The 15,088-nt window shown below is 37.9% G+C and overlaps 1 protein-coding gene across 2 annotated transcripts in view; it reads right to left on the bottom strand.

The window, feature by feature from the left end:
* The window catches only part of LOC148816044 (protein crumbs homolog 2-like), a 40,482-nt gene extending 28,490 nt beyond the window's left edge, over window positions 1-11,992 (bottom strand). For both annotated transcript variants that reach the window (XM_088940716.1, XM_088940715.1), the window contains exon 1: window positions 11,762-11,992. In XM_088940716.1, coding sequence (XP_088796842.1) covers window positions 11,762-11,834 — 73 coding nt within the window. In that variant the 5' untranslated portion in view covers window positions 11,835-11,992. The remainder of the gene's footprint in view (window positions 1-11,761) is intronic.
* Between the last annotated feature and the right edge of the window lie 3,096 nt (window positions 11,993-15,088).

Here is a 15,088-nt window from a genome sequence, read left to right as displayed (position 1 = left end):
AACAAAAAAACACCAAACAGGCCCTCAAAGATCTCCTTTGAATTGCTTTTGCTTGTTTCAAATTCACAGCACAGCGGAGTCAACCATCCCTGGATGGAACAGGAGGAAAGGGTTTCTGCCCAGCCATTGTCTGACAGCCCCAGCCAATCGTGTGGTTATTTGTGGAGTCACTCTGCATTCCACTGCCCTGTTCTTCCAGCGTCCTTTGATCAGCGCTTTGTTCTATATTATTTCATTCAAGCAGAAAACTTTAATAACAGAGTAGGGGGTGGAAAAAAGAGGAAGGGGGCTGGTGGGGAGAGGAATTTGAACCAATTAATCCCATGGGAGAAGGGAGCTGCATCCAGCAGACACCCAGATTTTAGTGGATAATTAAGTCCCTTGTTTTTCTTATACTTACAACTAACAGATGGCTGGAGCTCTAAGCTTCTAGCACTTGACTACACTAGCTGAGATCACCTGACCAGAGCTAGGAAAGTCAATGAAGACACTACAGAGTGAGCATCACAGTTCAAATGGATAACAGCACCAGCTAAAGGCTTATTAGTGAACTCCACCCTTTACAGTGGACTCACCCAAGTGACTCATCTCATTGGATTTTGAATTACTAGCTCAAGGTGCTTATTCTTTGGTAGCAACCTGTAGATGACGAAGTGTTTTTTTTTCCTTTCAAGCAAAAAGCATTCAAGCATTCACAAAAAAATATAACTTGTTACTCCTAGGTTGACTTAATCAAAACAATACAATAAGTTAACTGATATCAGATTCAAGAGAAAGATTACAGAATCTTGTACTTAAAACTATTGTTCAACTGCCTTCTTTTGAGTGATACCTTTCTGTTTTTTCTACATCAATCTATATCTAGTCTCGTGTTTTTTTCTGTTCTGTCAATGCCAAAGAGATTTGATTCAATGTTACTCAAAAACAATATTTCTCTCTCCTCTGCACTTCCTGCTTAATGGGATCATGATTCACTCTGCGATCTCTTTCCTGATCCCAGAATTGGATCAATGTCTTCTGGAAACCAGAGATTTGCTCATTTTCCACTCCCTCTGATTGAGAAGAATCTTTCACAGGCGCATGTGACTTCAACTCCTCAAAGAAAAGCTTGGAAAATACACAGAGATAAGAGAAAACCCCCTGCAATCTTGACTCTGAGCATTTCTAGTCAGAGTAATGAATGATTTACTTTTCTATCACTTCCCCCAAGATATGTTTTTGGCACACTAATATAATTATATTTACAGTAATCATTCGATTTGATTAAATTTAAATTGATCTTCTTTGTAAATCTATCAAAACATCATTAAATAGATGGATAATTCAGTCAGCCTTTTGCCAGATGTTGTATTCTGTGCTTGCTTATAGAGCTTCTTGACTAATTTAATTAATTTAATTAGAGAAGGATAGTTTTTAAGGGGTAATAACAAGTGACATTGCTGACTGCGTGCAGTATCTCTAGATTATGCATGTAAGATCCTAAATATCTTTGGCTACTGCAATGCTGAAATACTTCCATATCACTGAACACTGCAAACAAAAATCATTGGACTTTATGTACTATGGTAAAGGTTTATTCCCTGCTGAAAAGAGAAGAAAGGAAACAATGTTTCGGCTGTGGAGCCTTCTTCGGGTGTGAGTAAAAAATAAAAATAAATAAAAAAATGAAAAAATATTTAAAAATACAATTGTAACCTAGTTTGGGAAATTTCAAAGCATATTAGTTTATTATTATTTTATGTATCCCCTGACGTAATATTCATAATGTTAATAAGATTCTAGCTGATTTGTCGTTCTGTTGATTGTATGATGTTGTCTTTGTATTGTCATTTTGCTGTGTCTATATGTATATGCCCTCGATTGTTGGATTGTCTTCTTTGTATAATAACATTTTAGTGTCTTTTGTAACATTTGTCTTTGTGCGGATAGGAAGATATATCTTCAGTAAGGAAAGGGCAGTAGCGACAACAATAAAAATGCAACTATGTTTGTTATTGTTGTTGAAATTTCATTCGGTGAGGCTTTGAGACTAAATTGAGTGTATGTCCAGAGCTGAAAGGCCTTATGTCTAGATTTGTCATTTGTATTTTGTCTTAGAGATCTGTTACAATTCTGACAAATGCCGCCACATCCATTTCCAGTAAGAGAATAGCGGAGTGGTCTGAATTCCTATCTGTTATTCATCAGTAAATGCAGAACTAAGTTGTGTGTGATGGAGTAAGGTTGCCATAGCAGCCTGAAGTTATGTGCTAGGATTAGTAAATCTTTCTGACCTCCCCTGACCTCTGCCTTGTCCCAGTCAGTGGAACCGATCCATAGAAGGAGAACAAGACCCAGGCTGACAGACTGACTGGGGGCAAAGACCGTCTGAGATGGGTTAATGCTAAACTCTTTTACCTTGTGCTGCAATCCGAAAGTAATTTTATTCTTCGGCTAACCTTGACTTCTCTCATATCTGACTAAAAAAATATATATTTGTAATTGTTTCACTGGGTATTTCCCCCTTCCTTAAACAAATATAGCCAGGCCAGTTAAAGCCTGGTCAGGCGGCAGGCTGATGTTGACAGGTTTCTCTGGTATTTGCAAAGAGAAACTGATGTTGAAGCTGATGTTGACAGGTTTCTCTGGTATTTGCAAAGTTAAATGACACTGATCAATAAGCTGCACAATGAATTAAAAGAGTTTCAAATTGGGATTCGCCTATTAAAAAAAAAACTTCAGCTGGTTTAGACGATATTAGTGGAGAAAATATTTATACTGCTTAAACTTGACATTGGCCAAAGCTGCGTATACAAGGCCAAAACACAGTAGTAAATATTTCTAACACTTAAAGTCAGTTATTTTCACAGTAGCATCACGGGTATAAACTAAAGTGTTTCCTGATTAATTAATAAAAAAGAATACACAAGACAAATAAAACCATTCTAAATTGATACATGGTAAAAATATACAAATTACTAAGTTATTTTCTTTTGACTTGACAGCTAGTAGTACTGTAGCTCACCCCATGTAAATGTGGCTTGAGATTTCTTTAAATGCGGTCTACAACAATGCAGTGTCTGTGGCAGTGTGATTAACGGACTCGTCTTGAATTGTCTTTTAAATATTCACGGCCTCTAACCACAAACCTCATGAAAATGAAAATTTGGAATAATGCTACAGGCCTCAGTGTGCAATGAGGTAATGAAGTATTAAGTAATTATTATGGAATAAGCAGAGTTTAATTCCTCTTTGGAAAGTTTAATGAAATGACCACAGTCTGCCCAGAAAGGAAGAGAGGACAGGCTGTGCTCCCACTAGCAGCAGGGAGAAGCAGAGGTTCACTTTTTGCTGCACTATGCCAAATATTCTGCTATTAGACAAACTCTCTTCCCTATAATAACAAATATAATTCCAGAATTACCAGACCTGCCAGAATCAGAACAGCTTCCAATCCTACTGGGAGGAGGGGGTGGAAATTCAATAGAGCTGCAGCCCAGAATGTGATCTCCTGTCACAGCCTGAGGAGCAGTGAGTGAATGTTCTATGTAAATGTCCAACAACACGTTTGAGCTGTAATGTTCTGTTATTTGTATTTACTTTGGCGACACTGTAATTTGAAATTTTCACAGTCCCTCCTGGCTTCCTGGGATATTTGCACTTTTAGTTGCATTTCAATAGCCTTTTCTTCTGGGAACTTGTAGCATCTTGCCAAAACAATCTATAGAAACACCTGTTCAAGGTGTACCAGATGACCTGCCATTAGAGGCTCACAAGGGGTCCTCTATGTGCTGTAATTGGGCACAATGGGTGATAATTAGCTTGTTAATTACATTATTGATGATTGGTTAGAGGGCACATTCTCACATGCGTGTGATGGTTGGGGATAGAAGGCCTCAAGGTGGTAGGGACGTTTGGGGAAGTAGTTGGCAGTGATAGCTTACAGCTCTGTTGTATTTAACCTGTGAAAACTCTGCAATAAGGCCTCCTGCACTTTAGCAGTCCTATTTCTGGAGTCACCCTATCTGAGGGTGTTGCTACACAACAGTACCTTGGATTTGGGTATCACAGTTTTCACAATTTATAACTCTAGCGCCCTATCCACTACTCCACACTGCTGGCTGGCTGCCAACATCTTACAGCCTATTTCAAATGTCAGAGAATTACCATAAGTACAATTCTGAGATAGCACAGTGCAAATAATAAACATTAGCTCACTTCTCAGATAGCACAGTGCAAATAGTACACATTAGTGAACTTCTGAAATAGTGCAGTGCAAATAGTATACATTAGCACACTTCTGAGATAGCATAATCACCTTTAGATGGGAGTTGCAACTCTCTGAGCATGTCCTAGAAACTGATTACTGAAGAATTCATTCAAATCAATGAATAACACTGCACCATCTCTGTGAGCACAGTAACATACACTCACAGCCCTGTGTGATGTAAGGCAGACAAGATTAAAAAATTTAAAGATTTGCATGAACGGAGAGGACACGCTGTTTTAAACCATACAGTTGTAATGCAGATTTTTTTTGTAGATTTTATATTTCAACAATACACGATTTTCCATTCTTTACAGTTTCTGTTTCGGAGCAGTTTTAGGAAAATAATTTTAAACTAAGGATAAGTATTGATAAAAAAAGTATTTGTTTCTTAACATTGTACTCAGATTAGCTGATCACAACAGGGTGCCAAAAAGACCCAGAATGAGGACTTAATATATTAATATGTATTAAATATTTCCACATAATTCAAAACTTTATTCTCTTCCACCTAAATCCCCCAAACCCTGGGCCATAACAGTGCAATGGCTTCGGCTAAGACTTTCACAACTTTGAAAACGGCAGAGTGAATTTGTCAGCAAGCTTTGTCATTTGCAATAAGTAATTCAAGGTTCATTTCTCCTTCTGAAAGAGTGCATGATTTTGTCAAGTCCTCCAGCACAGCAGCTTGTGGAACAGCCAAGATTACATCCCAGCCAAGATTATATCCTCAGGTGTCTGACTGCTTTAAGCAAGATGTTTATCTGCCAGAAACCCCCTTCGTCCTTAAAAATCTGTGGGAGTAAAGGTCTTTAAACTGGAGACAGAGACGTAATCCCTGAGATAAACTGTGAGGCATCGCTCATGAGGTACACACAGTATTGTATTTCCAAATCATCCAGACCGACTTTTAGAACGGAAGAAAAGACACATTTTTCGTAAGGAGCTGATGCATAAAGGGTGATATTCCAAATCTTTTAAAAACATAAATAAGATAAGCAACAAAAAAAACTTAAATTTAGAAGATACCAAGAAGTATGCTTTCAAATTTTAAAATGTTATGCATTCTATAAAAGACTAAAAATATGGTTTTATATCACAAATCACTCATTTCGGTCACTAGCAATATTCTGTTTCCCTCAGGATAAAAAAAACTATTCTGAAATCATTATGAACCTCCGGTACATAACGTCTTAACAGAAGAGCATATGCATTTCAAGAGGTAAATACTGTATGAAGTGAAAGGCAGTGAAGTCACCATGAGGGTCTGGACTGCAGTAAAGGAACCAATGCTTTTGTTTGCTTTCTTTTCACAAATGATGAAGCAAGTGATCTCATGCCGTTCATCAGACAGCAAAGACAAGCAGGACAGTGAAGGTTCTTTGTGATTCCTCTCAGATTTGGGCCTTCGCCTGTCACAAACAGCTATTGTTGAAATGTTTTCCATGGGATGTTTGCCACGCAGGCTCTCTTCAGAAATGTCGGCTTACCGCCTGAAGAGGAAAGCAACCTCTTTCTGTATCGTAATTACTTGATACTTCTCCTGAAAATACATTTCGTTGGCTTTTCAGAACATCTTCCTATCAGGACATCTTTAGTTCATGAGGAAGAGAAGGTTTCGGCATGTCACCACTTCTCAGGGGCAGAAAGGGGAAAAACTCTTTAGTTACAACCGATCTGTTATGCAGAACCACGATACAAGCTGCGAATGAAAACAACTTAGCCAAATAACATGAAAGAATCTTGTAAACATGCGCTTAAACAAAACGGTAGCAGTGAAGGCAAACATAAAGAATGCAGGACTTAGGGTGAAAAGTACTTTTTTTTAAAAAAGGGCTGGATGCTGAAACTAAAGACAGGTCCAGTGTAACACTCCCATTTTTCATCAACTCTGCGACAGCGCACAAGACACACCTGCACAAAGAAGCAGTATGGAAAAGGAGTCATGCTCACTCAGTTGCAGCATGTACGTCAACATGTCAGAAACATACTGATTTAATGATTCACCAACGAGCTTTAAGGACCCCTGGCACAGCTTTATGCCTAGCAGATCCCGAGGAAGGCCCTGAAGACCCATCTCATATCCTTCTTCCTGCCTTTTGAACTTCTTGCCTTCAGGAAGAAATTCTGCTTTGGTCCAGAGCCCATTAGGCTTGCAAACAATTAGTGCAAAGAAGTTCTATCAACATGATGTCTATTGGATAGAGCCCCCTCTACAAACATGCATGTACTATAACACAAGTAACATTGTTTTATTTCTTGTGTGTTGTTTGTTGCTGCCTAAATTGTCCCCCCTCCCGGGGGGGGGGGGGGGGGGATAAAGAATTTTTCATTTTAATCGATTTAAGAAATTCCCCAAGTCATTTTTTCATGGATATTAGTGAATTAGGGAGTGCCACGTTTGACAATTTCCTCATTGCTCCCACCCTAGACAGAAATACGTTATTACATTGTTCCTAGAACCCTAAAAATCTGTGGAAGTGGCATAATAAAAGGATTGATAATGTCACAGGAAGTACTGGCCCATGACTTTAACCTGCACAACAATAGGCTCTGTCTTCAGGTTGCTGGACAGTCCTCTCCCTATAACCCTATAACTCTGCAACCTCCCTATCAGTTTCATTCCAGGATTTTGCTGTCAAGATATCTTTCGCAACGGCAGGCACCTCTGTTCCAGTGTCTGGATATTTAATTGGCTTTCGACAGTGAACAAAACCAGTACCCCCTGATATTGATTCCAGGATACTCTGTGTTCCTACCACTACCTGTCACACTCATTGGGATCTGAAACAGGCTCCTGGCTCTAAGATTTAAGATGATAATGCACTGCCTGCTGAGACAATGTGACACAGATAGCCATAATTTCCCCCTCAGATGTAGATGGAGCAGTATTTGTGCATCAAGAATAGAGCTGGTGTCTTAGGTACAGTACAGCCTTTCATTCACAGTACTAGTGCCCCAGTCGTGGTTCATGATTACACTCCGATCAAACCCACAGATCTGCTGCAATGTGAAACTGCTCAGGTGTTTCTGACGCCAACTAAGGCAACGTAGTGCTGCACACACTGATACGAGGATAAGTGCTCATGACCTCGTCAGACGTCTTGTCCTTCAAGACTTCCAAATCTGCGCCGAACATGCACCTGCTGGTGTTTGTAGAACCTCGCAAAGCCAAGAAGCTTCTCCCTGGATGTTACTGAACGACCTCTTTGAGGCTGACATGTCCCAATAAAACAATTAGCTGCATTATTGCAACAAAAGACTATTATTCTCGTTCAGGCTACAGATCTTGCTTGGAGCTCTGAAAAACCCTGGTGTAAGCCATGCAGAACCCATCACTTTAAAGCATCAAATCTCGGGTTCCTGATGTCAGGTGAGTAGTTTATAAATCTGTGAACAGGACTGGATGAGGTAACATAGTCAAATAATGTACATACACATGCTGACTAATCAATGGTCTTATTTGGATAATTACAGTAAAAGACAGAAAAACATGCTGAAGAATTTAATAGTTTGAAATCATTCAAAGAGATGTTATTTGATTTCCTAATCAGAATCATGTTCTTATTTGATTTGGTAAATTTGAGTATGAGTGCATTAAATATTTTGTACTGAGGCACATGATGCATTTTAAAGTTACATTTAAAACTACCTAGTTGCATAAAGCCTATATTACTGCACTCATAAGCCTTTTAAAAAACAGGCACTCACTATAAAATGGCAATACACGGTGTATACTGTAAATATTACCATACCAGCTTTATATCACTTAATTGGCAAAGCAAATTAAATTAAATGGTAAATTGAGTGAGTAATTTCACACCATTCACTGCCCTTAACCATTGTCCCCAGTCTCAGCTGCCCAAGGAGACGATATGCATTCTGTTGTTTGTGGAATGCCTGCAAATGTTTTTTTTTGGTCTACTTCAAAGTTGGAGCTGGGAACCATCACTAAAGAGTGGCTTGTATCAGATAGCAAGTGCAGCTGTAAATCTGTCTGCCCAAGTGCTAGCCTGAGAGGCTGTCTTTAACATCTGACAGATATCCCTGGAGGCTGCAGCCTATCAGTTTTCATTGCTGATGAGGTGCGTTTATTACAACCGAAACACTCTAGGTCCCAAACCTGATTTACCACATTAACAGTACGAGCCATTTCTGTGTCCCTAAAGAATTGAGAACATAAGAACGTACAATTCTTTATTCAGTTATGCATAACATTTATGGAACAGTGCGTGATATTAGCTGTTTGTTTTTCTAACATTCTGACCCTGGACTTCTGCACGCTTATCAGCATAACTGAAATTGGTTTCCCCAGAGAAGGAATATAGTCTCTGGTGATAAACAAATGGGAAGCAAATTAGGAAACCAGGCAAGGCAAAGAGCAGTTTAATAAAGTAATAAAGAAAGAGTCCAGAAATTCTTAAAGAGGTGCGTTTTAAGACACCTCTGGGAATTGTGCTCTCTTCAAGGCTCAATACCTTCTCCCAAAGAAACCCTAGAGCACTTTAAAGAAGATAAAGAATATAATTTTCTCATATGATGACATGGTTTGTTTAAGGGGGCTTAGTTATTTGTTTGGAAATTTAACATTTAAGGCACAAGTTTAAGTGTTTGATGTCTGTTTTGTGCTGTCTACTCTCTAAGCATATTCAAAATCTGTATCTATAGAAACATTGACATACTTCTGTTTCTGTCTTTCATGTCCTGCCGCAAAATATAAGAATGGTTATTTATTTCATTTTTCTTCATTCTTTTTTCATTAAATATATTGGTCTTATGTTTCAGTGTGACATTATACCCAAAAATGACTTAATTATTGAATTATGTGGCAGACATTTTTACAGTGGGGTAACTGGTTTGGTAACAAATGTATTACATTTATTTTTTTATAATATATATAATATCTTTATTTTTTTATTACTCTACAATTGAAGCAAAAGTAAAAATACTTCCAAAGTGCCAACAACAGCTACTCTTCTATCTTGTGATTTATGACATAAATGCATCACCTTCATTTTTAAAGGATGGTTGAAAAATGTATTTTAGTTGGCAAAACACAATTTGGGGCTCTAAATGGTCCAGAATGGAATCAGGAATACGACAGCACACATATACAATTGGTATAAAATTGTTTAGTACCCAGGAAAGAGCACATACTCTATAAGGGGTATGGAACAGAATATTTTGTGTATCAGAATAAGGATTTCCACTATCTATAAGCTATATAAATGATGTAGATTTCAATTAATTGGTTGTTGGGCCATCTGAGAAACTGACAGTAGAGTTCTGTTGTTATCTCTTTGTAATTAATTTGCTAATCCTTTACTGGATGTTGATCATTTCACATATTCTTTTCTTCTTCACGTTAGTTACCGACCTGAACAATAAAGTACATTGTTAGATGTTATTACGTACAGACTTCATTATGAATAATGTTGGGCTTATGTTTGGTTGGTATAAAGCACCGTTGTAGAAAGCTAAAAAACGCTGTTACGTCGTGGGCAAAGGTCAGAGCAAACTGTTATCTTTGAGGGCAAAGGTCATGTAAAGCCGTTATGTGTGGCTGTGATGTCAGAATCCCTAATCCCTCTCCCCAGAGTAATGCCCTGAAACTCCACCCACAAAATTGTCTAACTGCCACCGCAAAAAGAAAATAGAATCTACTGATAACACCCGAAGTTCAAAAGTATAAAACTTTTTATACAGATATTTTATGCTGTGATTCATTTTGTTTGTTGGACATTCTGTGCTATAAAGTTCATCTAAATTGAATCACACTTGTGAGTCATTTATTGCTGATTAAGGAGGAAACCTTAAGAAATAGCTAAAAGGTTACATTTCAGAAACAAGGTTGTGTCCCATATTGAAGAGTGGAGCTAATAGACCACTTTCTTCATGTCCAACGATAGAACACAACTTTGTTATGGAAGGTCACCCATTGCATACTTACTACCAGCACTGCAACTGTTTTGGTCTTCCTACATATGTACAAGTAAATGTGCACTGTATTTCACTGCACAGAAACCTTGCAATTAGCTCAGTGCTCTGTTGAGTTAAATAACCTTAAAATGCCACTATCTCCTCTGTGTATGGAAATCTTGTGTCACACATACAACTGCTTGACAAATTTGATTTTACAGTTCGCCGCTTGGCTTGGCGTTAGTTATCTGAGGTTCAGTACAAACGTTTCGTTTTTTCCTGCGTGATGCGCAAAGCCTTGGCAGCTGATTCAATTAAAAGTTTGCAATTGACATGTCTTGCCAGCAAAAGTTCGTGTTGCCTTTTTCTTTTACTCGACACGGATGAAATTGGCTGTAGTACTTTAATGCCTATATACGGAATCTATGCAATATCACTGAGATGTATTGATGTATTCAGTGTTTCAATAAGTTTTCTCCTATCAATTAAAAAACTAAATAATTTAGATGCTGCTGCTTTAAAACCTGTTGCTATGGTGACAAGTGACAAAAGACCCTGCATGTTGCTAGCCCCCTGCACAGCGCTGCCAGTCGTTGGAAACTTAACGAGTTGGAGGCCAGTGCAGACAGAGAGTGGAGGAAAATAGGTCAATGGTTTAATAGCGAAATTCAGAACTTGCAGAAGAACTACACTTTTTATTTTTAATAATAACTCCAAAAACCTGATGTTTTTAAAAGTAATGCAACATGTTTACTTTTTCCCTTGAAGATCTTTATAATGAACAAATCTACTTGGCATTTGTTAAAATCTGTATCATATTTTGAACTTAATAATTAAACTTTGAGCTTAATATTGAACATTCTGAACTTAATAATGTAAAAAAAGCAGTTTACCTGACTCTGAGACAAGCCTGAGAAATACCTATAAAATAATCTCTCAAAAAAAAGGGGCAGGTCAAATGACAAATACTTCTCAATATAAAACCATTTATTTTTAAAAAATCTGCCATTTTCAATATATTATTTGAAGTCATTTTGTGTCTCCGACCTAAGAAATTACATGGCTAATATTTTTCATTAACATTTCACTGCAGCTAGGAACTTTTCTGAAAATGAAAGACATTTAGGAATAAAAAAACATGAAACGTGACTGAAAAGTGCACTTCAAACACGAAAAGAAAAAAAAAGGTCTCAGATTATTTGGTTTTATTGCGTAGTGTAGAGACGCATTGTAAAAGCAGCAAAGTGGGCAAATTCCTAACGTGCTGGTTCTGAAGACTTAGATATTTGGTGATACGTCTTACCAAGTCAGTTTTAAATAACTTTAAATTAGAAAATAGAAAGAGAAATCAGCCTTCTTCTTGTAGAAGATCCCACCAGACAACCTGTTGCCCCTCCAGCAATCAGATTTGCGTTTGCCCACACACAGCTCCTCTGTTAAACACGCTGCACTTGTCTGCACACTCCATCCAATTCCTCACCACGAAACCATAACACTTTTTAAACTGAAGTGTCCATTGGAAGCCATAGTTTGGGCCACATGTAACATGTTCAACAGAAATGCGGTGCAAATGAGCAAATACATGTTTTTCCTTACCCCATTTGAACATCATCATGGTAAGCAGCACCGTTTTGTAGTAAGAGTGGGAAGAAACTCTTTCAAACTCCATGGCAGATGAAAACAGCTACTGAAGAGCTCCAGTGAAACAACCAGTTTTCACTCCAGAAGGGTGTCCTTTAGCATCTTGCGTCGATAAAGATGTTCCCCCTAGTCTGTGGCAGGCATGTTAGTGGCACTCCATGCTTTCTCACTAATGTGACCAACATTGGTTTCTGTGGACTGAGAGCCCTGGCATGGCTGAAGCCCAGTAATCACTCTTCTAGAGCAATCTGGCAAAAAAGGACTGGATTCCAGGACTGGGAATCTCTTGTCAGGAGAGCAGCCCAGAAATTCAACAAGCACCTTAATCTTCGGGGTCCTTGAAAATAACTGACTCACTAGAGGGGACTGATTCCATGCTAGATTTAATTAGAAAGAAGGAGTGGAAGATTTTATGTGTTTATTTCTAAATTAAAGTGGCGTCACTGATGCATCTCAGATTTATTTAAACCCTTACATTTGTTGTGATTGACTTGACCATATCCAATAATAAAGTATTCATCAATGCTAACATTGACATTAAGCAAAGGTGCCTAAAATACAATCCCAATAACTGGATATTTCCTTTTATTTTTTTATTTTCTTTTTCTTAATTCTTTCCCTGAAGCTTTATTTTTCCCTGCAGTACCAAGTGCTGTCGTGATGAAACTCGCATAAGATCAGGCTGATGGGTAGCGACACTAATCCACTCGCTTGTATTAGCAGTGATCTTTATTTTCAGAAGCTCTATCTGAATTATTTTCAGATTTATTCTCATCAAAAAATAACAATGGTAAAGATATCGTATGTTTATTAAAAACATATATGGGAAAATAAAAAATGTTTTAATCACACTCAGATTATTCTTATAGGTAGGCAGAACCACCATCCATGTTTTTATCTATTCTGATAGCAAAACAAATGGTTGTCTTTTTTAATAGGGATGGATTTTACATATCCACATCACTGTTATGAATATTGCTTAGCAATGTTGTGCTAAATGAATCCCATTGCTTAATTAGGTCATTGCTAATTAAATAAAAAAATAACTTGACACAAACACATGTTTTCATTATGATCTTAATGGTGTTTAGTGAACATAGTCTTGGATACATTCTAATATTTTAGTTCAAATGCATACAATTAGGCAAAGACAACATCCATATAAAATGTAAAGTTAATTAAGAAGGCTAGCCAGTTTAGTAAAATCACACCAGTGTCTTTAGGGCAAATATGTGAGAATGAACTTAGACATCTCTCTTCAGTTTCTTTACTTTTGAAAGGCAGACTGAAACTGACGACAAACGTAGTCGGGAAGAGAATCCATTCCACTTTTTGGAGCTCTCATCTCTAGTCATCAGTGGCTTGATGGGGCTTTTGTGAAAAAGAGACTTATCTCTCAGCAGTACCACCTAACAGGACTGGGAAGCCCCATCAGAGCTCTAGTGCTGGTAAGCCCCATCTAAGCTTAGCAACCGAACCAATGGATTTGGCCAACTCGATGTAAACCCACTTTAATTAAACGTTTGGCAAAACACCGCCCTCAGTGGATGTGAAAGAAAGGTGTTCCAGTGGGGAGCTGTGTCAGCATGCTTTGGCTGCAAAGGAATTAACCTTTACTTGATCCTGTGAGAAAAATATGTCTTGCACAGTGCTGAAGTTTAAGCAACTGTCCTGTTTTATGAATTCATCATAAAAAAAGTAAAATCATTCACACATAGAGGTGACGCATGGGATTTCATAAAAAGATTGCCCTGAACTTTACATGATTGTTTTGGATTAACATGCATTTCACTGAATCACGGGTTTCTTGGTACCATCCAGGTAAAAAAAAAACAACTTTTTGGTTGAAGTCATGAATATCAGAACCTTGTGATCAATGCCAGTTCAAAAAGTCTGGTTTTTAGTTGAAAAAGGTGGAAATCAGATGGGGCAGATCTGGACTGCAGGGGGCAGATCTGGACTGCAGAGAGCAGCAGGAGCAGAAGCTCGAAGGGAAATCTGCTCAGATGGCTCTTTGGGTACCATGTGGTTTTGCATCCTCAGCTGAGTCTTACAGTACGTACTGATTTATTTGCATGCTTGTTCTGACACTGTTCTCCATCATGTTACTGTGTGTTCCACTGGTGACTCATGGTCCAAAGCACTATGCAAGGACATGTCCTGACAGTTCATCAAGACACTGCATATTCACATGAAGGGGTTGCTAATCAACATCCTAAACATGTTTAAGCCCTAAACATCTTATTAGATATTATTAAATATCTTATTAAACCAAAGATATCTTTACCTTAATAAGCACTATGACTATAAATGAAACAGTATATGAAAAAAACACCTTTATTACAGCAGGATTTGTTTCAAATTGATGGAAAAAGGTGAATAATTACCTGAAAAATGCATACTGTAATGTATGGTAGTAACAGCTACGTAACTTTATTGGGGGAAAAAGTCACAAAGTCGGAATCACGTCAAGAATCATAGGAGCAGAACATTAACTTATTGAATAATTGTAAGTATTTAAGGCTTATTTTACAGTCATGTAAAATGAGACACGAGACATTGAGTTTATATATGAGATTCAACAAAGCTTCATACAAAACAGGGGTCTAGCCAATATCCAGACAGGTAGTATAGCTCCAGCTGACAAAAAGGGAGACAAATCTGAACCAGTTATATCATTAATAGGTCTTACAACAAGGACCTGGAAAAGATGGGTCTTGTTTATTACGCGGAGACTGATACAAACAGTGTATATAATACGATATATTAAAATTTTCACATAGCTTTTGGTAACATTCCTTATAAAAGGCTAATTCTGAAATTGCAGGTAAACAAGGTAAAACAAGCTTTTGGACTGAAAACTGGTTAATGAAAAGGAAAGAGAGCGTACAGGTAAGGTGTAGAGAGAATGTTAGGATACAGATAAAAGTCCAGACTTGAAATCAAGGGATATTATTTTAAAATGAATGATGTGCTTGTGGGGCCCAAAGGCACTCCTCTCATTCGCAACGTTTCTTATGCTCACAAATCAGGCTCTTTGAAGTTGCTTTATCATGAAAGATGTGACGTTTAGAAGATCAATTGATTTTCAGCAGCTATCTTTAACTTATTTTTCTGTGTGAACTCCTTTGAACTTTAGTCCAAAGCTGATCATTTTAAAAGTATGTCCAACTCGGAGGCCCCCATGTGCTTAATGTAGCCTCCTCCATTCCAGCCCCGATCTGCTTTTTAGCTCTCTGTCAGAAGGATGGCAGCCATAATTCCGGCCTCCCCTTTACCTGA

Source organism: Atractosteus spatula, chromosome 23 (genome assembly GCF_055471065.1).
Source record: "Atractosteus spatula isolate fAtrSpa1 chromosome 23, fAtrSpa1.hap1, whole genome shotgun sequence".
Taxonomy (NCBI): domain Eukaryota; kingdom Metazoa; phylum Chordata; class Actinopteri; order Semionotiformes; family Lepisosteidae; genus Atractosteus; species Atractosteus spatula.
Note: the sequence above shows the minus strand (reverse complement) of the source record. Positions and strands in the feature narration are given on the sequence as shown.